The following is a 26,217-nucleotide window of genomic DNA, read 5'->3' as shown; positions in this document are numbered from 1 at the left end:
AAGGGTGAGTGACTGAGTCACCACCAAGTTGAATTCTTAAACGCACTTCAAAGATCAGGTAACTGGGAGAAGTTGAATTACCTGGTCAAAAGCCCCAGTTAAACTGGAAGGTGAGCCTCAGTCTTCAGCCCTGGGCCCCTCTTGCCTCTCCCTCAGCACTCTATCCAAATGCTGCCCCCAGTTGTGGACACCCACCCTGAGAAGGAGGAAGGTGCCCTTGACCGTGAGGACTTGTAAAATGGTCTGGACAAAAGTGAAGCTCATGCCCAGAACAGAATCAAACCCCAGGCCAGGATCTCAATCAAGGATATAATTTGGCTTCTTACTCTGGATCTGTTTTAATAACATGCAACATGGTGTTTGAAATCTTGAGTAAATATGTACTCGGCACAGAAGAGTGAAATGGGAAGTCCCTGTGGTTGGGAAGCAGGAAGCAGTTTCCCAGCCACAGGGAGATCACTAGGTTTCTTCCTACTTGATTCCCAGTGAAATCTGTCAGCAGAATAAGAACTGTGATGAGAGTGATGTCACTGTAACTGCCTGGGCCAAAGAATGACAAGCAGACTGTTTCCAGCTGAGCACTTTTCCAGTGATTGATTTAACACCGTGTCAGCATTGGCTGTTGTTACCTTGGTTTTATTAACTTAAAAAACATGCACCAACAATGAAATACCCTCATTTCAAATCTCCAACATGCTCCTAGTATTCCTTTGTTTGCCTTTGATTCAGAGGGGCTTTCCTCAGGCTCCAACTATAATGCTAAACTGCCTCTTTCCCGCTTCTAAATGTGGCTCAACTACTTTCTCCCCACTTTTCTTCTCCTGGTTCTTGCTTTTCCTTCAAGATTCAGTTAGACATCATCTTGGGCTAGAAAATTTTCTGTCACCTTCTTCTGTAGTGGACACAGGTGCCTCTCCTCTGTGTGCCCAGACTACCTTGTGCATGTTGCTATCTTCCTATCGCAGTCATCCGTTTGACCCATCCCACAAATATCCACCAACTAGCTGCTTTGTCCCTGGTACTCATCTAGTCCTGGAGATCCAGCAGTCAGCAAAACAGACAAAGGGGAAACTGACAATAACAATAAACAAAATGAATAATAAATTATATTACATGACAGAGGGTAATGAGTGTTATGGAAAAAATGAACACATAGAACAAGGCTGAAGGCTAGCCATACCAGCAAGGTAGCAAGGATGAAGGACTGGAGAGGTGTGATTTTTCACCCTTCGAGAGGGTGAGACTCAAGGAAGAACCACAGGTGCAGCAGGCACAGACCCCCTGGGGTAGCAGTGTGCCTGTAATCTTCAAGGACAGGAAGACACCCATGTGGCTGGGGCAGAGTCAGTGAGACTTAACAGAGGTCAGACCATATAGGGCTTCTTAGCCATTGTGAGAACTCTGGATTGAGCTTGAGGGAGATAGAGAGCCACCAGAGGTTTGGAAGCAGAAGATGCCATGACTTGGCTGCTGTGCTGAGAAGAGCTGGAAAACGAGTCAAGGAGGGAGTCAGGAAGGCCGTTTAAGAGGCCACTGTTGCCATCCAGGTGAAACAGGGTGGCAGCATGGAGTGAGGTAGGTTAGCAGATATGAGTTCTCATATCTGAGATTGGGAAGGGGGAATCATCATTAGAATTCCTGATGAGTGACTAGAGTCAAGGACAACAGACATGACTTGTTTGTGGGTCTTGTTCTTTACTAACTGATGACTCTTCCAGGGCAAGGGAAGCATCTAATTTCTGCTTTCACAGCCCTCCAATGGGGCCAGACACACAGTAGGCTATTTAATGCAAATAGTCAAAATTGAATTTGCAGGTTGCCTAACCAGCCAGCTAAAATAGGAAACCATGACAACAAAAGCAAAGTTTGCACTTGGGACCCTCCTGCTTCCCTTACCTGTGTTCCTTAACACACGTCCACCTCCAGCACAGAGCCAGAAGGAGTGCTTGGAAGTGCTGAGCTTGATCCTTTATGGCTCTCACTGGGGTCCTTCATCCTGTAGACAGTCATCCAGTCATCCAGTCTGGGTCTCCCCCATCCTGTAGACCGTCATCCAGTCTGGGTCTCCATCCAGTCTGGGTCTCCTCCTCCTATTAGGTATGAGCTGTGCTGAGCCCAGGGGCAGACACAGGGCAGCTGGAGACCCTTGCTGATTACCAGAGAGAGGTAGTAGGGGAAGAAACCAGGTACCAGGAGTGGGGGGAGGAGGCAGAGTAGAGCAAATATAAAAAGACAATCTGAGAAGGACAGGACTGCCACAAGTCCCTGTGGATTCAGAATTCACATTACTGCGTTCTTTCAGTTGAATGTGAAATGTTTTTTCTGAGCTGAAGAGTAGATCTCAAGGTGACTCAAAGCATGTCCTCCAAAACCCTCACTCTCTTCATGCTTTTTTTCTTCCAGGTCAGAATATGATCTATCAAACTAGTTCACCCAAAGATGGGAGTTCATTCATTCAACAAATATTTAGGGAGAACTTACTGAGGAAGACATGGTCCCTGAGTGTATGGACTCTTCCAGTTAGGGAAAATTTGGTAAAGGAGGGAAAAAAAATTTGCTCTGGTCACTCCAATCCATTCCAAATGTACACGTCATTGCCCTAAACCAAAGACCAACAAGTTGAGTTCAATTTTGCCTTCGGTTCCTAAAAAACAGCAATCTCATCTTGAGATCCAGTTTTCCTAACTTTTAAAAGACAAGGCAGATTATAAGGAGGCCACAATTCTAGAACTTCAGCAAAGGAAGGACAAGAGAAGGTAGGTAGTAGATGGACAGAGTTCAAGTTGCATTGTTTTAAGATGCCTTCTCCACTGAGCACATGTGGTGTCTTATTATCACTGCAACATAGTGAGCTTCTATTCCAGTACTGAGTACTTTACCTGTAATAATTGTGCAAAGCACTTTTCAAACATTTCATTTGGTTCTCTCAGCACCCTCATAAAGATAATTATTTTTTAGTTCTTATTTTACAAATGAAAAAAACTGAGAATTATAGACTTTAACAGGTCAAATATAAGAAGCATGGAGTGGAAATGCATACCCAAATCTACCTCCAAAGCCTATCTTTTCCACCATAATATCATGTCTGAAAGTTTAAATACTAAGTTATTAAAAAGAAAACTTTCAAAAGAGGAAGAGTAAAACTCTGTTGAGAGAACAAGAAGAGGTGACAATTCCTTTGAAGGAAGTGAAGAGCAAGGTGAGGACAAAGCCATGTTGGGAGATTAGGATTCTCTTAATATTTTTAAAGATAATACAGGAGCACTCAAGCCACACCAGAATTTATTAGCTAGGAAAATTTTTCTCCTCATGAATCATCTTAAGAACTGACATCTTTTTAAACACAAAGTAGGAAACAAATTAATGGAAGACAACAGGGAACCAGAAAGGGTTCTACAAAAGTGCTCTGGGGAGAGAGAGCACTGATAAGCTGGGGCAGGGGCTGGGGAAGGAGAGAGAACTATGCCTGCATCGAGTCCCCAGGGTCACTTCATTGAAACAACCCATTCATTATAAGGGACAGGAAGGGGTTTGAAGGGGACATGGGTGTTGCTCACAAAGCCAGTCCTTGGCTGGAAGGATTCTGCACGTCATGCATCAGCCCAGCAACCCTGCTTGCCCATGGCGCTTCTCTTTAGCCTTTAGGTTTCAATCTTTAAAAACCCCAGGGTGGCAGCTCTTCTAGTGGGATGCCCTGGGCTGAAGAAGATCTGACAACGTGCAATGTTGGATGGCTCTGAGCTCAGATCTGGAAGCTTAGAATTAATCCTGTGAAGTAGCTGAGGGAGACTAGAGTGGTCTCACCCAACTTTTGAGTTATCTGGGTTGAGAACCGCCCATGGACCAAGACTGTCCTGTTATTCTGTGTCTGTTTCATTGCCCAAACGTGGCTCTTTGCTTCTGCATGCTGCGAGTAAGCATTGATTTGCATTCCAAACTGTCCCATGAAGACAGGCCCATGATCAAACTCCACATGGCCCCTCACTGGTTCTTTATGCCCTGAGGTGATAGGCAAATGTTGAGGATATTCATCTAGTCTAATCAGAAGACAGATGACTTTAATGAGATTATAGCCAATCTATCTTAATTGTCTTCCTTAAGTTTAGAGGCAGCTTATATTTTTCCAATGAATATATTTGGGAACTGAACTATAGCTTATTTTTTTAAGACTCTTCTTTTTTTTAATTTTTTTTTAAATTTTATTTATTTATGATAGGCACACAGTGAGAGAGAGAGAGAGGCAGAGACACAGGCAGAGGGAAAAGCAGGCTCCATGCAGGGAGCCTGACGTGGGATTCGATCCCGGGTCTCCAGGATCGCGCCCTGGGCCAAAGGCAGGCGCTAAACTGCTGTGCCACCCAGGGATCCCCTTTAAGACTCTTTACATTACCCTAGGGACCTGTGCGTGAACTAACAGACAAATTCAATATTCTCAAAAGATATTTTAAAACTTTAGTCTAACTATACACCAAGTGTGAAATCACCTTACTGCTGCTTTAATGGATTTTTTTGAGCAATGGATACAGTCATAGTAGCACCACATTACAGATTTGGTTCTGAGGTTTAGCATCAAATGCTTTACTTAAGAAATGTAGGGTAGCCCAGGTGGCTCAGCAGTTTAGCGACGCCTTTGGCCCAGGGTGTGATCCTGGAGACCCAGGATCGAGTCCCATGTCAGGCTCCCTGCATGGAGCCTGCTTCTCCCTCCGCTTGTGTCTCTGCCTCTCTCTCTCTCTCTCTGTGTGTGTGTCTCTCATGAATAAATAAATAAAATCTTAAAAAAAAAAAAGAAATGTAAACCTGCTAAATGAATTAAAATGGACCCAAATAAGTAAGGATTGGCACAATTCAAAGGGATCTGCAGCATTAACAATGAATGAGGTCACAGCAGAGCATCCAATCATAAGAGAAAAGTCAAGGTCTGCAGACCTCACCTTCTTCTAACTCCTAATTAATGTTCTGGACAAGGAAGGAAACAGCCTATTTACAAAATCCAATTATGACATCTAATTGAGAGATGCTGCCAGTACCTGGTAGGGGGAAAGATTACCTGTCTGAATAGAATATTATCAGATAATATTGAGCTTTTAAAAATGTAAGCTAATGCATGTAGGAGCTCTTAAGTTCATGTACCTAATTAGAGCATGGAACTTGAACTATTGTAAATCGGCAAATTAAAATCCGAGACCATAGCAAACAGACATATGAGGTTAAGCTTGTCCCATCCTCTACTCTGGTCCTGGCTTCCCAGCTGCTTCCTTCCCATAGGTGGAGGCACTCAGCATTCTCATCCAGGCTGACATGAAGCATGCTCTTCCCTCTGTGCCCACTATCACTCTGCCAGTGACCCTAACCAGCCTCATGACTGGCTCTGCCAGCTAATGGGGTTGACTCTCAATTCACAGTTCTGACCCAGATCACTTCTCTGAACTTAAGTGAAACATCTAGCCAATTTTCTTATGGGTAGAAGCATGATTTACCACCTTGGTGTTCAGTTCTTCCTCAAGCCAATTTTGAGCAAAGGGCATTTTCCCCTTTGAGTAATTCATGTAGCAATGCAGATGGGCCCACAGCTTTTACTACTTGCTTAAAGCTCAAGATAATCTAGCTCTGTATTAAAAATAGAACCCTTTATAATGATGGTGTCATGAGAAATAACTCATGACTGTTTCCAGCAAAGTGTACTGCTCTCAGATTTTTACTGGATATAGAATTTACATTTAAGGGACGTGATTGGATGTATAATATGTCCAAATGTATAAAAATATAACTTGCATTTTAATATAATCTGTAATACACATTTTTGTATCTAAAGTTTTGGGGAAATGGGCTTTTAAATCCATTTCAAATATTACAAAGAAACTGGATTTAGGAAGTGAGGAAGGATGGATGGATACATTTTTTAGTACCAAAATCTGCTACATAAACTCGGATTTTCTCATTCCATCTTTTCCTCTGAACAATATCTTCCTACAAATATGTTTAGAGATAATCTGCTGCACTGAAATGTGAAAATTCACTCACACTAAGACTCAAATATGCCATGAAATGCCTTTCTTCCACTTTGCCTAAACTAATCTGGCTTCCTGATTTTAATTTTTAATCTTATTTAAAGCCTCCTCTGATAATAATTTAAATAGTCTCTTTGATTAATGCTAAGTCTTTCCACAAAAGGAGGAGCTTGGCCTCTTAGATATCTTAATCATCTTTGTCCAACCCAGACTCTTCTGCAAAAATGTTATCGAGGATGGGTGCCTGGGTGGCTCAGTCAGTTAAGCGTCTGCCTTCAGCTCAGGTTATGATACCAGGGTTCTGGGATCAAGTCCTGCATTGGGTTCTTTGCTCAGTGGGGAGTCTGCTTCTTTCTTTCCCTGTGCCTCCCACCCCCCCCATCCTGCTCATGCTCTCTCTCTCTCAAATAAATAAAATCTTTTTTTAAAAAAATGGCATCAAGGAGAGAAAAGTGGCTTTTGGCCCTAGTGGTGAAAGTGGTGGAGCTAAGGTCTCTGGGCACAAAGCTCTGACCCCCCTTAGGCTGATGCCTCTTGCCACTCAGTTGTTACCTTGCTGGTATTCACAGTTGAAGTCTGTGATGAACTCATAACCCATGCTCTTAGCTTTGGCTAGTTCATTGGGAAGTCTAGGCTAATCCAGCAGCCATCCTTTACCTCTTGCTGGATGCAAGCCACTAATTCTCTGCTACATCTACAGCAGAGTCCACATGTTCTTGGCACATGACAGACTAGTAGATTGAGAGGCAAGATACTGGGGAAAGGAAAGCAACTTTATTCAGAAAGTCAGCAAACCAAGGAGATGGCAGACTGTTGTCTCCAAGAGCATCTTCCCTCAGCATGAAATATGAGCTTCTTTTATGTGAGGAAGAGGAAGAAGAGTAGGATGTTGGAGTTAAGAGGTAACTGATATCTATAGATGTCCAGGAGGCCACAAGGGTCCAAAGAAGGTGCTGAAACTTTTCTATCTTTGGTTATTTGATCTTTGCGTATAGGAACCTGGTCATGGCATCCCTGTAAATCTTAAAACATAGAGTTGTTATTTCTGTATATACTTCCTTCTCTCCTTGGGTGAAGTAGGTTTTGGGGAAAGAGTGGTTTTTGCAAATCTAAGCTGTAGCATGCCTTTGTGCAGGGCTACACAGAGGTTTGTCAGCCATAGGTCACAGCAGAAGGGAAACAGAGGCAACATGGAGTCAGACATGCTAAGTGTCTCCCTATGACACAACCTCTTTCCAGCCTGCAGCTCAGGGGTCCACCTCCACCCTATATTCCTGCATCATCTCATCCCATCACAGCCAGCTCTATGCAAAGTCCACTGACTCTCAACCCATCTTCCAAATCCTTGGATGCTCAGAGTGTCTCAGGGAGGCTAAGCCACAGCAACCCTCCACTCAATGTTGTCCTTCTGCAGCTAGTGCTCTCCTCCCTCCAGAATCCCCTTTCCAGCAGAGTTAGGTCACACATCTGTCCACGTGACTCTCCGGTCTCTGCCTGTCCTTCTCATCCTTCCTGCAATCCTTGAAGCCTAGAGAGGCAGGCTTTCCCCTAAATCACATTCTTCTCAAGGACTTTTGCCTTCAATGGAAAAATGATATTTCTTCTGTGCTCTGTAGGGAGTACTCTGTGATATCAAACAGCTTCAGCCAGTTTAGACACCTATGGAATCAGAAGAGCAAAACAGCAAAGTACTTCGGTAATTTTCAAAGTGGATTCCTGTTACAAGTAAGTACTTCTTACAATCATTTCCCCTTCTGCATTCCAGATGAAGATTTTTGACAAAAATAAGGATGGCCGGTTGGATCTTAATGACTTGGCAAGGTGAGTAGCATGGGAATGGTGGCATGACTCAGACACACTGTCCTAGGGGTTCCACAAACAGTACATTCTTCTCATTGAAAGCAGATGTCAAACTTGCCTGAAACCCTGAAGAACAGACTCAGCTTGCCAAATAAACAGCAGTTGTTTGGAATCTTCTGGGATGACAGATTCCTTTGTAAAGATAATAACCCCCTCCCCACCCCCCACAGTGCACAATACGGAGTTTTCATAACATTTTATAGGTGGATCATGGGCCAGCCCCTGCCTTGAAAGGCCAGACATAAGTACCCCATGAAAAAATAAGTCTGGAATCCCAGTCACTGGCTCTGAGAATGCTGAGCAGTTAGTTGAGGACAGAAGACGACTGAACCAGATGCCAGCCAGCCATGCTGTCTGGTTTTCCGTGTTGGTGGAGCCTCCATGGGCCCTCAGCACCTAAGGGTCAGAGTGGAGGAGGATAGAGGTAACAGCAGAAGTGGTCCAATACCTGTGAAGGTGCTGTCTTTAAGTCCAGTGTTGTGACACGATGGGCATGTCATCATGTCTTCTCAAGGCTAGTTGACCCCAAAACAACGTGTGGTTGTCCACAGAATGGAAAAAAAATCATTTGATTCAGAATACATGGATCTAATCTGGGGGGGGGGTGCGGGGAGCAGTTGTGATACCAGGTGCCTCAGGATGGGGTGGACAGAGTTGTAGTGTGGACAGTGATAGAGGGTGGCAGTTACAGGCTGCAGGGCACAAGCATGGATGGCTGGGAGAGAGGAAGTCCAAGGACTGAGGGGGGATTTTCAGCAGCAGAGAGTTAATGTCACACATAGATATTAATGTCACACACAGATATTAACTTAAGTTCAGAATCACAAAACCCTGTACCAGCTACCTCCTCCTCTCTTGGTAGCAGGGGATCGAATGGGGACACTTCAGGAAGAACCTCTCTGTAGTGGTGACCAGGACATTGACCCCAAAATTTTATATGGTCTTTTATTCTGAGCCTCATAGTTGCTGTGGGAAGCCTGTGGATCTGCCTTGGTTACTTTTCCCAGGACCTTCATCCCAATTTTGGCCACTTTGCTGGAGAAAAGGCATGGAGAGGAGGACAAAAGTGTTTTTCCTAAAGACTGAGGACTGAGGAATCTCTGCCCTTGTGGTCTTGGCTGTATCCCTTGGCTCCCACTCAACTTTCTCACAATACTTTTTTTTTTTTTAAAGATTTTTATTTATTTGAGAAAGAGAGAGAGAGAATAAGCAGGGAGAGGAAGAGAGGGAGAGGGAGAAGCAGACTCCCTTCTGAGCAGAGAGCCAGTCGTGGGACTTAATCCCAGGACCCTGGAATTACCACCTCAGCCGAAGTCAGATGCTTAACTGACTGAATAATCCAGGTGCCCTTTCCCACAATTCTTTCGGCCAACTGAGGCAAAGGTTCCTCTCAAGTAGTGATCAGTCTAGCTACTCTGAGAACTGTGTGAGAGAACCAGTCCTAACGTGAAGACCCAAAGCACCTAAAAGCTTCACTCAAAACATAGCAATCTGGATGAAAACAAGAGCTTTTAATTCCCTTGCTCCAGTCACCAAAAGCACCCACTCACCCCACTCAAGGCATTTCTCAGAGGTGGTGAGTTGAGGAGCCTTGAGCGCCCTCTGGAGGCTGGAGTGTGCCATTACTGTAAGCTGCTCTCTACCCTGAAATTGTTAATAATGCTGTTTACTCCTGAAATAAAATCCACAGATAATATAATCTATCTATGCAGATAATGCTAAAACAGTTTGTGTAATGCACAAACTATCACACATAAAGGGGAAATAAAGGAAAACAGTTGTTAATTATAAGGTGTATTTCAGTGTATAAGGTGGGTAGATACAATAACAGGGAAGACAACCGATTGGTCGTTGTTTACATCTTGGTGTAAAATTACCATGAATATGTCCATTAAGTTGTTGACTGATACGAGTATGGCCTTTTGGCAACTCGTGTCAGGAACTCAGTTGCTGTTGATATAGTTTTATAAATAATAAATAAATCTTGAAAGAGTTCTAAATGAAACAAAGTACAGTCATCCCTCAACTTCTGTGATTCAGTATACTATACAGATAATTTACAAGATTAGTAAATTACGTATACCTTGAGAAAAATACCCTGGCTTTTAATGTAAATAGGAATTCAGCTCTAGGTTCATATAATTATAAGCAGGATTTGTACACACATGAATGCTCTTGGGACATTCCAGAGTCAGGTGAGATATGGGACGATTCCCCATTCTGTGGAACTTTCCATGCAGTGCAGCACATCTAGCATCCCTGGCCCCCGTCTATGGAGGTCACCTCCCCTCTGTCATGTCCTCTTGATCACTGTGATTACCAAAAGATCCCTACCTGCAGCAAGCCAAACATGCCCTACTAGATCCTACCCAGAAGATAGGAAGTATGCATAAACTCTGACAGTGGAGTGTTATGTATAGAGGAGGTTTTGATGAGTAGTTGTGGACTGAAGGGAGAATTGACTTAGTACTGAACAGAGATGCAAAGCAACAAAACAGTTACTACATTATTTCAAAACCAATTTGATATGGAATTTGACAGTGACAACTGGGATAAGCAGAATAAAGATGTCCGAATTCCCAGAACCAGTGAACATTTTATGTTATATGGCAAGGATGCAAGAAGGATGTATTGAAGTTGCTAATTGACCTTATAAAGATTAGTCTGGATTATCCAGGTCAGCCCAAAGGTAATAACAAGAGTCCTTTTTTTTTTAAAAAAAAAAAAAAAGATTTTATTTATTTATTCATGAGAGACAAGAGAGAGAGGTAGAGACACAGGCTGAGGGAGAAGCAGGCTCCGTGTGGGGAACCTGATGTGAGACTTGATCCCAGGACTCCAAGATCATGACCTGAGCTGAAGGCAGATGCTCAACCGCTGAGCCACCCAGGCATCCCACAAGGGTCCTTTAAATGTGGAAGAAGGAAACAGAGGGTCAGACTTTGAAGGCTTTGAAGTGGAAAAAGAGGCTGTGAGCCAAAGAATACAGGCAACTGCCTAGTGTTCTTTTCATTTCAGCTTGAAGAATTCCCTTTAGTGTTTCTTATGGGTTGATAAATGTTGTCTTTTTGCTTAGTGACTTTTTCAAACTAATCCTGTAAAATCTGTATCTTTGTCATATGTGAACACTGAAGTCTGCTTCATTAGCCTAATGATTAGTTAATGATCCAACAGAGACTTCTTGTAAGCCCCCTAATGTTTGTTGAGGGGCCCTGTGTACTGGTTGGGGTACATTTTCTACCTGCAGCCAGGAAGTTTACAACTCTGCCTTTGCCTTAACTTCCTGCTTGCACAGAGTCTAATGATAAGCCACTGGTGAGCTCTTAGAGCCTCCTGACGTCTTTCCTGTGCCTACATACAGCCCTGGGAATGGATGTAGTCCTATGCATGTCTACAGCTTTCTAGATTCCCAGGAATATGTCAGAGCTTAGAAAAACCCCCGTGGACATCTCATTCCCCTAAATTTTCCTTATAAGCTTTTTAGTTAGCCTGTTGTTTACCCAAACTCTTTCTTTTTTTTTAAAAAGATTTTATTTAATTGTTTGTTTGTTTGAGAGAGAGACAGAGAGCATGAGTGGAGGTGCCAGCCAGATCGAGAGCGACAAGAAGACTCCCCACTGAGCATGGAGCCTGGCATGGGGCTCCATGCAGAGCTTGATCCCAAGACCCTGAGATCATGACCTGAGCTGAGGTCACCCATGCGCTCCGGTTTACCTAAACTTATTCTACCACTGTGGTCTGCTGTGATCTTAATTGTTTTTAATTGTTTTTGACAAATCTTCCCAGGCAGAAGGCTTTCCCTCCTAGATGAGTTCAAAATAAGGTCACTTATTGCACCTTGTAAGTGGGTTCTTTCAGAGAATGTCAGAGAAGTTAAATAATGACAATTCTCTGGGAATCAAGTTTTGAAAGGGCTCCAACTCTGTTCTGCTCACATAGCAGTGGTTAGAATGCTCATTTTCCCTGGGACTATGGGCTCTTCATTTTCAAGGATACCATTTTGCTGAGGAGGGGAGAAAGATGAAGCAAGTTAAAATGCTACAAAATCCACTGTTCTTACTAAAATTTAGTGATTTTTCCAAAATAAACACTCCCCAGATTTCTGTAAGACTTTAATTTCTAGAAATTTGAAAAAGTTATTTTGACTGTTTTTTTTTTGCCAGTTGTCTCACTGTCGTTGTGGAGGAGAGAGTTTTCAGTTGCCATTTTTCACCAAGATGATTTTTTAAAAATATCTCTATGGTGACTACTAATCCCTATGAAAGTCTCTACAAATTAATTTTTTAATTATAATGTACAAATTCCTATTTTTCAAGAACCTACCCTATTTTCCAGAATAATCTGGAAATTGCCTGTCCTTTCCTCATACCAGAGTTATGAATTTACTTGCCTCTGAGAGCTGACAGGTCATCATGTAAATTACTTTCTTTCTTTCTTTTTTTTTTTTTTTTCTTTTCCATTTAGGATTTTGGCTCTTCAGGAGAATTTCCTTCTTCAATTTAAGATGGATGTAAGTAGTGACATTTCTCTAGGTGGGCTTGTGTCATGCTTGCCTCTCCATAAATTTGAGAGGGAGGGAAAAAAGGAAGGCATCTGTTTGTCTCGCATTATCTAGAGACCTTCAAGACACTGTTGGGATCATAGGATTAAAGGTCATTGGCTCCAAGTTTATAAAGGTTGTCTATGACCCTGGAAGAATTAATTGTACAACTGAGTCTTCCCCTTGGTGGACTGACATACTGTTTTCTCCACATACAGGCTTGTTCTACCGAAGAAAGAAAGAGGGACTTTGAGAAAATCTTTGCCCACTATGATGTTGTAAGTATATCTTTTTGTGTGGTGCTGACCACTTTTAGGTAGCAAGCTTGTTTAGCCCCTTTGTGGGGGTCATCCAACTCACAGACCACATATGCATTGCTACACACAACTTCTCTATGTAAACATAAAAAGATTTTTTTTGGAAAGATTTTATTTATTTATTTGAGAGAGAGAGAGAGAACACAAGCAAAGGGGGAGGGGTAAAGGGAGAAGCAATTTCCCCACTGAGCAGGGAGCATGATTCAGGACTCGATCCCAGCACCCTGGGATCGTGACCTGAGTTGAAGGCAGGTGCTTAACCAACTAAGCCACCCAGGTGCCTCTATGTAAAGCTCTGAAGACTACATTAAAATGGACAAAAGGGTGTTGATTGTTGAGAAGAGAATAAAATCACATTTTTTTTTTCTCTTTGCCTCCAAACTGGGAGACAATTTCTTCTTCTTGATCTCTAGAATAGTATGCTCAAAAACAAAAGCAAACAATCAAAATAAAAACCATATCCAGCCCAAAGAAATATAGACTAAGTGAGCCCTGGCTGACATAAAAGCCACTTCTTTTGTAGGATTATGTGGTCCTTCATTAGAGAGGAGAAAAAAAAAATTCTAAAGCACAAGGTATGGCAAGGAGATTGCATTTCTTGAGGACAAGGTAGGGTAATGCAAGAAGGAAGAAAAATGAGAAAGTTAGGAAAAGTCAAAAGAGATGCCATCATGAAACTAACCAGACTGGACATCTGTGTGTGCCGCAATTTGAGTAGAAAGAAGCATTACCTGGAAGAGGCAGGATGGCAAAGTATTTAAGTGTACAGCCTCTGGGACTGATCGCCTGGGTGTGATCATGTGCCCTTGGGCAGCTTCCTTAACCTCCCTGTACCTCATTTCCCTTATCTGTAAAGTTAGGATGATGAGGATAACACTAACAATACCTACCCCATGAGATTGGTGCAAGAATTCAGTGATTTCATATTTGTAAAGCTCTTAGAAGAGTGCCTGGCAGGGAGTGAGTGCTATATTGGTGTTTGGTAAATACACTAAGGGAATAGATTTGTTAAAAGGGATATGTTAAAGGTTCAGGGTGAAGAAAACTAGGAAAGATGGATGGATGAGTTGTTATAACTGGTACTTTAGAGAAGAAACTGAAATATTTTAATATATATTGTAATTTATAGACATTCTTATAAAATGAATAGAAAAAAATAAGGGTTTTATGTACAGCCCAACAGTAATTCTAAAATACTCATTCAATCTAGGCATTCTCACTTTAAAATGTGTATTTTAATAATCATCAAGTCCTTGCTAAATCATAAAGTGAAATAAAAGAAATATCAGCCTATCCTTCAAAGGACTGATATGTTGTGCAAGTAACGCTTGTCTGAACTGAAGCCTGATATTAGGGAAGCAAATGAAGTCAGTATGTATCTTTAATGCTCCTTGCAAGAGCCACAGAATTCAAAACTACTGCTTCCCCTTTCTTTACATGGGGGTTGTTATTTAAAATTAATTATTTTAATTTCTGTGATACATTCACATCCTGCACAGGAAACCTAACTGGAATGTGCCGTTTCTGAACCTGTTTGCAATCACAAAAGAATACTGATTTGGACAATTTGGTTACTTTATTCTTCAGCTTTCTGACTTTTATCTTGCAGAGTAAAACTGGAGCTCTGGAAGGCCCAGAAGTGGATGGGTTTGTCAAAGACATGATGGAGCTTGTGCAGGTGATTTCCCAAGGCTGTTGAGATTCCTCTCATCGTGGGTTGGGGTTGCCATCATGATTGATTCCACTGTTTATTTCTGAGAATCAGTAAATGCTGAAAATTAATGCTAGAGACAAAATCTGGGGACATAGTCGATTTAACAACCTTTGAGCTTCTGTGAGACCTGACAGGTCTCTCTTTCTCTCTTTGGATCATTTGTAGTTTCAATTAAGTGAAGCCTCCGTAGAAACTTCTTGTTTCCATCATATAAAAACCATCTCTTTCACCATAGGAGCACGGTGCAGCTGTACGTAGTTCTGCTTTATTTTTTGATTACAGAAAGGGCTTTTCCCCTGGACTTGGTTATTAGAATACCTAAGACTTTTAATTTAATTTCATGAAATCATTCCTGTATTGGGATTCTTCCACACATACCCACCCAGCAGCCCCTAAGGAGCTACTTTAATTTCTAGCCTAAAATTTTGGCTAATTATCAACACATTGTTGTGATTTGAAGTGATAGGATTTAGATTATAATCTAGATCATAAAGCTGTTTTAGGTGGTATAGACTTTATTTTTTTAAAGATTTTATTTATTTATTTATTTATTTATTTATTTATTTATTTATAAGAGACACACAGAGGCAGAGACACAGGCAGAGGGAGAAGCAGGCTCCCTGTGGGGAGCCTGATGCAAGACTTAATCCCAGGACCCCGGGATCATGACCTGAGCCAAAGGCAGATGCTCAACTGCTGAGACACACAGGGACCCCAGTGTAGACTGTTTAAAACAAGCAATCTCCTTTGAACCCTGGTGACCTGTATTAACTGGCTGACTGATCTAGTTAAGCAGCCACTTTGCAACTGTTCCTTTTCTTTGGGACTGCATAGCCACCAAATTTAGTACATTCACATCCTTAGAGATTTTTCTTTTCTTCTAATTAGGACCCAGTGCTATTGAAATTTTTTTTTTATTTTTATTTATTTATGATAGTCACAGAGAGAGAGAGGGAGAGAGGCAGAGACATAGGCAGAGGGAGAAGCTGGCTCCATGCACCGGGAGCCAGACGTGGGATTCGATCCTGGGTCTCCAGGATCACGCCCTGGGCCAAAGGCAGGCGCTAAACCGCTGCGCCACCCAGGGATCCCTCCTTAGAAATTTTTTGAGATTTTTACAGTACAGGACAAAATGATTCTGTCCTGATTGGCCCAGATGGCAACAAAATAGAGAAGCAATTGTTAACTGGCTTTGGAATCCCAGACCTGTTTGAAAACCTCATTAAATCTATGGAGTTTTGGGGCAGCCCTGGTGGCTCAGTGGTTTAGTGCTGCTTTTAGCCCAGGGCATGATCCTGGAGACCTGGGATCGAGTCCCATGTCAGGCCCCCTGCATGGAGCCTACTTCTCCCTCTGCCTGGTCTCTGCCTCATTCTCTGTCTCTATTTCTGTCTCTGTGTGTCTCTCATGAATAAATAAATAAAAAGCTTTAAAACAAACAAAAACTATGGATTTTTGGCGACCCCTGGGTAGCTCAGTTGGTTAAATGTCCGACTCCTGATTTCGGCTCAGGTAGTGATCTCAGGGTCATGACATCAAGCCCCATGTTGGACTCTGCACTGAGCATGGAGCCTGCTGGGATTCTCTCTCTCCCTCTCCCTCTGCCTCTTCTCCCGACTCCCTGGTCTCTCTCTCTCTCTCTCTCTCTAACAACAACAACCAAACTATGGAGCTTTGTGGCAGAGCATTTCCCCTCAATTTACCAGTTTTTGCATACATCTCTAGGAAGTCTACATTCTGTGATTGAGTGGGCTTGGACGAGATTTTTTTCTGACTTCCACTCAGGATGACATTGGTGTCTTCTTTGCCTCCTAACTTTTATTGTTCCCATCCCAACTGGTCCCCTGCCTCTACCTTTTTTTGCCTTCATGAGCTGTTCCTTTTGGAGTCTCCACAGGTATCTGCACAGACAGAACTGATGGGGATGGGTGTGGTCGTGCCTTTTGCATTGTTTGCAAAAGGAAAGTCCCACTGTACTTACTACTTATTTAATGCCAGAATGATTTCTATAATAGAAACTGAGCAATTATCTACGGGACATTAAAGTCGCGGGGCAGTAGGCTTTCCTAAACTGCAGTTTTAATTTGCCATTGACAGAATGCATGGGATGGGGGGGGGGTTGCTTCTCAGAGCATTGCAGCCTCCTCTGCGCAGTGGAACTTGGGCCACTGATGGCCTAAGGGCACAGCCCAGGGGGTTGCATATCTCTACAGACTCTTGGTTGTCACCGAGTTTGGCAGTGGCTTCCAAAAGTTACTGGGTGATATGGAAGGAAAACCTAAACCAGCAACAGAGTAAAGAAGACATTCTCCTGGAGAAAATTAAAGAGAAGGGAAAAATACTAGGCCATTCAAGAACATGTGTTTACCTCATTCTTTGATAGTTTTGTATCACCTCCATGGGAAACCAGAGGATCCCCATCACTCTTGTCCTTGGCCCTCTAGCTTGGTGGGTCTTCTGGTGCCACAAAAATGTACCTCTCAGTTTAAGTACCAGCCAATTTAAGAGAGCCAGATTCCAAGGACTGAGTGAGATCATGGTCAGTAGTACAAAAGCAGTTGGTCAGGGCTGATTTGTTGAGATAAAAAGTATTTAAAAGTAGTTAATTATTAATGTTCTCCTTTGAAGCCAGATCCTTGAGGTGCAAACCTATATTGGATCTTTCCCAGTCTTGGAGGTTGCCTAAAAAACTTCATTTGAAGGATGTTGTCAAGGGAAAATCTTTGAGTAAATCTGACATATCTCAGTTCATAAACTAGAGTCACCACCTGTGACTGTTTAATTTTAATTTTATTAGAAAGGACCATGGGACAAGTACACAAACCAATATCTGGAATATGTTTTAAAAGCAATTACCAGAGCATGCCATGAAGTCAGCAGGGGGCTGGCTCATTTTTAAGTGTAGCATCTGGTCAGGATCCCTGATGTTTGAAATAATGACCTTCAAATTAAACTTATTTTATAGTCTTTCGTTCTTGTACAACTATGTATGATACATATGTTGAATCTGTATTAACAAGAATATCTGGTGACCAGAACACCCCTTTCCCTGATCTTTGAGAAATGGTGCCCAAGGTTGCCTCTGTCAGGATGATGAGATCCGTCAAAATAATTTCTGCACAGTATTTATAAAAAGCCTGTAAGTCCTTTGGCACAGCACAAAAAATCAGCATGAGAACCTACAGCTTAAGGCACAAGGCATTTAAGATGCCCAGCTCCATCACACCAAGGAGTAGATATGTGAATGGTAATGTTGGAAACCAAATAAATGGGATGCCAGAGATGACCAGATTGTCTGCTTGGGGAGGATGAGAGTTTCTGCCTCCAGGGTCCCCAATGTTCATTCTTGTTCCTGGTAGACACCCCTTCTGCTTTTCTCTGTTATAGACAAGGAGAGGATTAGCAAGAGGGGATGATCCTAAAAGACCACCAACATACTCCCTCCTTTTCATTGTAAAACATGCAATGACAGATGATAATTAGAATAAATGTCCCAGGCTTGCTGGCAAGGACCTGGCCGAAATCTAAGGCAATAACTTTGGACTCTATATGTCAACTTGGTGTTTTGAACACCAGTATGGCCAATAAATAGCAAAATGGAGACAGAGAGAACACATTATGATTTTGCATGGCTAGAGACTGAAGTTTTGGCTAATTAAATATTCTGATAGAGTTATCGTTAAGAGGTTTATTGTAAAGACCACTTGCCACCATCAAAGCTATAACAGTTCCTCTAGGGGTCAGAATGGGGAGTAGGCAGGGCCTTGAGGTCTTGATGCGGACTCTAGCATGGAGATTTGGGGAATGCTGGTAATGATTTATCTGGGGAGAGGGTTTGGATATTCGCTTTTGCGAATGAGAGAGAGAGAATGTACAGGAAAGGGAGGGTGCATGATGAAAACATGAAGACCACTTTTGGAGACACTCATTAATTCCGTGGATGTAATTGAGCACTTATCACAGGCAAGCACAAGGAGACAGATCCAGATCCAGATCCAAAGGTTCCCCTAGTCCCAGGATTCAAGGATGGGTAGATAAGCACTTTTTAGTCAACTACCCCAGATCCACTTTCACCACTTCCCATGAGAAGTGAATATAAGAAATAAAAAATGCATTTTTTAATGAATGGCTATGATATAGTGTACTGTTAAAGAGATGTGCTCTGGGGCCTGCTTGCCCAAGTTTGTATCTGGTTCTGAAATGTACCAGCTGTGTGATAGTGGGAAGGCTAATTAACTTCTCTGTGTTTTAGTTTTCTTACCCATAAATTAAAAGTTGATAGTAGATACAACCTCACTGAGTTGTTCTGAAGATTAGAATTAATTTGTGTAGAACCCTTAGATTTGGAACCTGTATGTACTTATACTGGTGACTTGCTATTAAAAATTAGGCCCCCAGTGATCTTTGATGGTCCAAACATCATTGAACGGTGGTGTTTACATGTCCTGACTCCTAGTGAGTTGTCAAACATTAAAAGCATAACTCAAAAGGTCTAAGGAAACTTCCCTTATATACACCTACATTCATACCCCCCCCAACACATACGCACAAAATGTTTCCACTCACATTAAGGAAATAATTATTTTTGCAGAAAACAAATCAGAAAAAAAAAGCTAAAATAGCTCGAAGAAAATAAATACATTGGCAAATTAATTCATGCTAATGTGTAAATGACTACCACCCAAGTCTTTTCTAAACATGAGAATTTGCTAGGAGGATCCTGGGGCAGAGTGCTGCTAACTGGAGAAAGGATGTGGCAGGAGTGGTTGAGGATGCTGATACCAATGGTCCCCACTTTGCCACTGTACAAGGAAAAGACTCCCATTGTGGAGTCATGGAGTGCAGCTTGTTTTCAGGACTTCTAAACCACTTCCTGGACCACACCCATACCTGCCTGTCATTGACACCTAGAGTATCTCGGTGAGTCCCAACAAAGTGTATGTATTGACGTTGTATGACATCTCAGCCTCTTAGTCCAATCACTGATGGACCCTCCACGGGCAGTGACGTTGGCCCCAGATTCCTGGCCTGATGTTCCCTGGAAATTGCCCACTTTGGAGGTTACTGTTCTGCTGCTCTCCACCCTCCTTCCTTCCCTCAGTTAAAACCTGGTATCAGGGATAGACTTGATGTCACTCACTTACTCTGCTGGGACAGTGCAAATTAGCTTGTCTTAATACGGCAAATTAGCTTGTCTAGCTGAAGGATGAACAGTTTCGTTTCCCGCTAGAGGTCTTTGGAGATTTCTTTGGCAGCAAAGTAACCTGGGGGTGGGCTGAGTGATGGGGACAGCTTCCCAGGGCTTCTGAAACCAAATCCTTCACACAGCAGCCCCCTGTGCTCCTTGGTGAGACCAGCCCAGTAATCAAGGGATTTGGAATCCAATGAGCTGGGTTTCCTCTCTCCATGGACCTGGGCTTTACATCCAGACCCAGAGCCTTCATATAGCAGGTCTGGCCATCACCTCTCCAGTAGAACAGTGTCAACTGGGGGTTTGAGCATTTAATTGGAGGCAGAAGATTCAGGATCAGAAATGCTATTGCAATTTCCTAGCTTGGCAGGACGGTGCAGTCTGAGCATCCGTGTCCTAATCTATATGCCAGGGTTACTCCAAGGTTATCATGAGCATTAAATGAAGTAGCCTGGGGAGAATCACTTAGTTCACCCATACTCCCTTTTGAAGGCATTTTGAGCTGGAAATTATTTTCCCATCTGATGTGTATCACGGTTCCTTCCTGGCCCATAAATATCCCTTGGAATAAATCTGACGTCCACAGCTCAGCCACATAATGCTTTAGACTTTCATTCATTATAAACCTTTTAAAAATTAGAAGCAGGCAAACTTCCCCTGGGGAGAGAGTAAAATGGGTCTTCCCTTATCCATGTCTCAAGGCAGAATCTGGGGTGACAATCCCCTGCTCCAAGACCAAATATGTTTATCACAGCTGCTAAAAAGGCAGGCTTTCCATAAGAGCTGCAGAGAAAGGATGTGGGGCTAGAGGGTCTCTTGCCCAAATGGCAAGGTTGAGAAGGAAATTTGGCACTATCTGGTGGGATGAGGAGATGGGATCACCCCACAGTGCATGTCTCCTTGGAGCCCCTCTCAGAAGACAGGGTGTCCCCTAAGTGTAGTCGGCGTGGAGGGGACGGGGGCGGCATAAAAGGCTGGGCCACCACTGGTTGGCCTGCTGACGTGGTATCTTTGCTGTCCTCAGCCCAGCATCAGTGGAGCGGATCTTGATAAGTTCCGGGAGATTCTTTTGCATCACTGCGATGTGAACAAGGATGGAAAAATTCAGAAGTCTGAGCTGGCCTTGTGTCTCGGGCTGAAAATCAACCCCTAGTCCCCAGAATGCTTTGCCTTTTGCTCTTAGGATGTTTCTGTGCTTCTGCTGGTAAAACTGTATCTGTGCTTTGCTGTTGGGGACACACAGCAAACTTTCTAACAAATGGTGTGGTATTCTTGGGCAAGGGGAGAGGTCCGAGGGCCTTCTCTCTAAGGGCAAGGTATTTTCTTACCACACTGAAAGCCTCCCATGTAGTGCCTGTGTCAGTCCCCCCACCCCACCCTGGGCTTTCCTGCCCCCCCCCCAGAGAGTCAGCTCACCTGCTGGATCTGCTCTGCTGTCCTCCCTCAGCCCCCAGGGAGGCAGGGGTAGCTGAGTCCATCTGTTTGTGCTTTCCTGTGGGCTTTCGTTGACTCAGTGGTAACTGGCATCTGTGGCAGACCTGTGACTTCTACAAATTGATTTTGTCATGGAAATAAACCTGTAGCTGGAAACAGACACACTGGTCCTTGTTTTTGTGTTGTAATCTTTGAAATGTTCTACATGATGGTTTGAGTGGTTGAGAAGGCCAACCACTTCTCTAACTTAGGGTAGGTGTGGTGAGGAAGGCAGAGAAGGGCAAGATCCTAATGGAATCCACAGGGGTGGGGTGGGGTGGGGGGCTTCCTCCCATAATTCACAGATGCCCTGGTTGGTGACTTTGTGTAAAAGTAGGAGTTGCCAATAATCACTTTTTATTCACTGCACAGAGAAGACCAGAACACTTGACCTGGGCTGGGTTTGGCTCTCAAGTGCTTTGTAATCTCACATGGCCAGGAAGTAGGAATACAGGAGAAAATTTGGAGAAAATTCATTACCTACCGGTCTATTCCCCACTCTGTTCCTTCTCCTTCCAACAGTGTCCTCTAGTGAATCTTTGACTTCCAAGTCTCATTTGATGCCCCTGGGTGCCTGGGTTCCTCTGCTGGTTGCAGGTTCCACCAGGGACCCCTGCTTCCTTCCCTCTGGGGCTCTGACACAGTCCCCACAAGAGGGGGCTGCTTCTCCTGGGCCAGATGTGCAGAGATTGATGGGGGGCAGGTCTCATTTCCTCTTACTGTCCTGACACTTTGTTCCCTAAAACATCCCTACTTTCTACCAGACTCTGCGGGAATTTCAGGTTTAATGCTGTACTGTGGGTAATTCAGAAAAATTATAGTGTAGAACGGTATATTCAGAGCCATTCATAACCCAAGGAAGTCCATCATTCACAGAGTTCCCCTCAATGGCAGATCCTGGCCAGAACTGGTTCCCACCCCCACCCCCCCGTCAGATGTCCCTTACCTCAAATATACAGATAATTAATATCAATAACTACTATGAAGTGCTTGCTTTCTTTATTCTTTTTTTTTTTTAATGATTGCTTGCTTGCTTGATTGATTCATGAGAGACACAGAGAGAGAGGCAGAGACACAGGCAGAGGGAGAAGCAGGCTCCTTGCAAGGAGCCCTATGTGGGACTCGACCCCAGGACCCTGGGATCAAAGGCAGATGTTTATATGTATATTTTACATACCTGAGCCACCCAGGTGTCCCCCATGGAGTACTTTCTATGTGCCAAGTACTTCTAAGTGCTTTCCATACTTTAAGCAATGTAATCCTCACTGAAATCTCATGAGTTAGGTACTCTTATGACACCAATTTTAGAGATGAAGACATTGAAGCAGATAACAACTTATATGTGCTTGGACATCTTGGAAGTAGGGAATCATGGACTTAATTATGGCCAATTTTAAGCACCTTTCAGAAAAATTAGGCCCCTCCCCATAGACCCTTCCCCACTGTAGTTCCCAGCCGGACATTTCTGCAAGTCTGGGTTATTCAGTCTGGGGCAATGTTTGACAGGAACCTAAAGAGAGTCCAGTCAGCAACACAGGGAAAGATACACATGCAGCCCCATTCTCGTTGTCCAGATGTTGAGTAACGATGTACACCCACACTCTTCAAAAAACAAACTTCGTTTTCAGAGTTGAGACAGTCTAAACCCACAAGAAGGGGGGAAGAATGTTTATCTCCAAGATTTCACATTCTTCTGCAGAATATCAGGTCCTCTTCTAAATCTCCTAAGTTTTAAATTTTTATTTATTATTATTTTTAAAGATTTTATTTATGTATTCATGAGAGAGAGAGAGAGAGAGAGAGGCAGAGACACAGGCAGAGGGAGAAGGAGGCTCCATGCAGGGAGTCCGATGTGGGACTTTTTCCTGGCACTAGGGGATCATGCCCTGGGCCAAAGGCAGGCGCTAAACCGCTGAGCCACCCAGGTGTCCCAGTTTTTGCATTTTAACAATAAGTCCTTTATTTTAATGTAGCGGGATGTATTTTACATTTACCTATTGCAATGCAACTTATGTTTGGTTTGAAAAATCCAATATTTTTTATCACAAATGAGTTCGCTCCTGCTACCATTTTTTGGTTATGTATAGATATAAAATATACATATAAATTTTGGTTATATATATATGACATAAAATTTGCCATTTTAAGTGTATCATTCCACCGTATTAATTACATGCACAAACTTATGCAACCATCAACACTATCTATGTACAAACCCTACTCATTACTTCAAACAAAACCTCTGAACCCATTAAAAACATGACTCTCCAACCCCTCTCCCCCTAGCCTCCAGTAACCTCTCATCTACCTTCTGTGTCTACGAATTTACTTCTAGATATTTCACAGAATTGAATTATATGTTTATCCCTTTGTATCTGGATTAATTTCACTTAACATGTTTTCAAGATTCATCTGTGTCATAGCATGTATCAGGACTACATCTCTCCTTATGGATGAATAATATTCCTCCCTATGGATATTCCACATATAGCTTATCTGTTCATCTGATGGATACTTGCTTTGTTTCCACCTTTTGCTTACTGTGAATAATAGTGCAGCAAATACTGCCATACAAGTATCTCAGTCCCTGTTTTCAATTCTTTTGTGGGTATACCCAGGATTGGAACTGCTGGATCACATGGTAAGTCTATCTGTTTGAAGAACTGCCAAACTGGTTTCCACATGGCAGAGTCATTTTACATTCCCACAAGCAATGCATAAAGGTTCCAGTTTTAATCTTCTGTTTCTAAATAGAGCCCTTTCTGGAACTGACCAAAGTAGAGATTGGATCCAAAGTTGTCCTATATCCACTTAATTCATGACTCTTCCTTTAGCTATATGAAGAGAAAGTTTGACTTACTGCTCTAGTAATAGCCATATAAATTCTTTTCCAAGGGTCCTCATCTTCCTTGGTGGCTATCTGAAGATGACTGAGGTGGAGATGGGTGAGGAAGAGAAGTTTTATTCTCTTAAGGGTAATTTCTTTCAGATCCACTGAGGGCATCTACTTGCCTTGAACACTAGCAAACTTTTAGTTAAAGCATATGGCTTAGGGGATCCCTGGGTGGCTCAGCTGTTTAGTGCCTGCCTTCAGCCCAGGGCATGATCCTGAAGTCCCAGGATGGAGTTCCACATTGGGCTCCCTGCATGGAGCCTGCTTCTCCCTCTGCCTGTGTCTCTGCCTCTCTCTCTCTCTGTCTCTCTGTCTCTCTCTCTCTGTGTGTCTCTCATGAATAAATAAATAAAATCTAAAAAAAAAAAAAGCATATGGCTTAGAGTCTATCAGAATCTCCTGAATCAGAGTGCCTGGGTGGCTCAGTGGTTAAGTATCCAACCCTTGGTTTCTGCTCAGATCATGACCTCGAGAGTTGTGAGATCTAACCATGCATGAGGCTCAGCCAAGGTTCTGCTTGAGATTCTCTCTTGCTCTTGCTCTCCCACTGCCCCTCTCTCTGCTTTCTCTCTTAAATAAATAAATAAATCATATATATATATATATATATAATTTCCTGGGCTTCCTATCCAATCATAACTTGATGTTGGTAAAGAACTTTAAAAGCATCCAAAGAAAAGGCTGGTGGAGACCTTTGAATGGGAAGAAGGTGTTCCACTCAAGGAGTGAGTTCATTAAAAAAATCTTCTTAATAAGTCAGAGCTTCGTATGCCATAACGTGGGTACTGGTGGGTTCATTGATGGAAGGCTGTCTTAGTCTGTTCAGGCTACTATAGAAAGATACCGTAGGTTGGGTGATTTAAACAATAAGCCAGTATTGTTGACAGAAATCAACAGTATTGATTTCTCTATTGACAGAAATCAATTGGAGCCTGCTGACAATTGATTTCTGACAATACTAGAGGATGGGAAGTCCAGGATGAAGGACTCAACAGATTTGGTGTCTGGCACACTTCCTGGTTCATAGATGGCTGTCTTTCTACTGTGTCTTCACACAGTGGAAAGGGTGAAGAAGGTCTCTTTTATAAGGGCACTAAATGTATTCATGAGGGCTCTGCCCTATGTTAAATCTTTTCCCGAAGGCCCTACTTCCAAATACCAACACACTGGAGATTAAGTTTCAACATAGGAATTTTGGAGGAACACAAATATTCAGTCTATAGCAATGGCCAAAGAAGATAAATGGCATTAGGCCTCTGTTGGGAAACCAAAGGGGAATAGGGTGCTGAAGAAGGGGCTGCCAAAGGGCAGAAGTCTCTTATCAGAGCACATGTTGTATAGATTTGATGGATGGGGGAAAGGTATGATGGAAGGCACCCCTGAGAGTTGGCTCCTTGACAAAGATGCTCATTCATTCATTCCAAATCAAGAAGGATGAAGTCAAATTGTCTCTGTAGATGATATGCTCTTAGAGATAGAAAACCCTAAGGACCCCACTAAAAAACTATTAGAACTAATAAACAAATTCAGTAAAGTTGAAGTATATAAAATCAATATAGAGAAATCAGTTGCATTTCTATACATTAATAATGAAATATCTAAAAAATAATAAATTAAATAATCTCATTTACCATAGCATCAAAAACAATGAAATACTTAGGAATAAATTTAACCAAGAGGTCTATACACTGAAAACCATATAAGACTAACAAAAGAAATTGAAAAAGAAATAAACAGAAAGATATCCAGTGTTTATGGACTAGAAGAATTAATATTGTTAAAATGTCCATACTACCCAAAGTAAAGTATAGATTCATTGCAATCCTTATCAAAAGAACAAAGCTGAAAGCATCACACTTTCAGATTTCAAGCTATCTTACAAAGTTTTATGTCAAATCAAAACAGTAGGGCACTGGCATTGACAAAGATCAGTGGAACAGAATAGAAAGCCCAGCAATATACCTTTATATACAGTCAACTAATATTTGACAAGGGAACCAAAAATACTCAATGAAGATGAGATAGTTTCTTCAATCATGGTGTTGAGGAAACTGGATAGTGACATGCACTAGAACAAAATTGAATCCTATAATACTCACAGAAATTAATTTGAAATGTATTATAGACTTAAATGTAAGACCTAAAGCCATAAAACTAGGGGAAAAAATTGAAAAAGCTCCTTGCCATTGCTCTTGGCACTATTTTTTTTTTTTTTGGA

The 26,217-nt window shown here is 42.4% G+C and overlaps 1 protein-coding gene across 1 annotated transcript in view; it reads left to right on the top strand.

Moving 5' to 3' along the window:
* The window catches only part of SCGN (secretagogin, EF-hand calcium binding protein), a 35,108-nt gene extending 13,953 nt beyond the window's left edge, over positions 1-21,155 (top strand). The window contains exons 7-11 of the mRNA XM_055323145.1: positions 7,777-7,832; positions 12,336-12,381; positions 12,630-12,689; positions 14,338-14,406; positions 20,658-21,155. Coding sequence (XP_055179120.1) covers positions 7,777-7,832; positions 12,336-12,381; positions 12,630-12,689; positions 14,338-14,406; positions 20,658-20,786 — 360 coding nt within the window. The 3' untranslated portion in view covers positions 20,787-21,155. The remainder of the gene's footprint in view (positions 1-7,776; positions 7,833-12,335; positions 12,382-12,629; positions 12,690-14,337; positions 14,407-20,657) is intronic.
* The last annotated feature ends 5,062 nt before the right edge of the window (positions 21,156-26,217 follow it).

The sequence above is a fragment of the Nyctereutes procyonoides genome, unplaced genomic scaffold (genome assembly GCF_905146905.1).
Source record: "Nyctereutes procyonoides isolate TBG_1078 unplaced genomic scaffold, NYPRO_anot_genome, whole genome shotgun sequence".
NCBI lineage: Eukaryota > Metazoa > Chordata > Mammalia > Carnivora > Canidae > Nyctereutes > Nyctereutes procyonoides.
The sequence above is the reverse complement of the archived record's forward strand: the minus strand, read 5'-3'. Positions and strand labels throughout refer to the sequence as shown.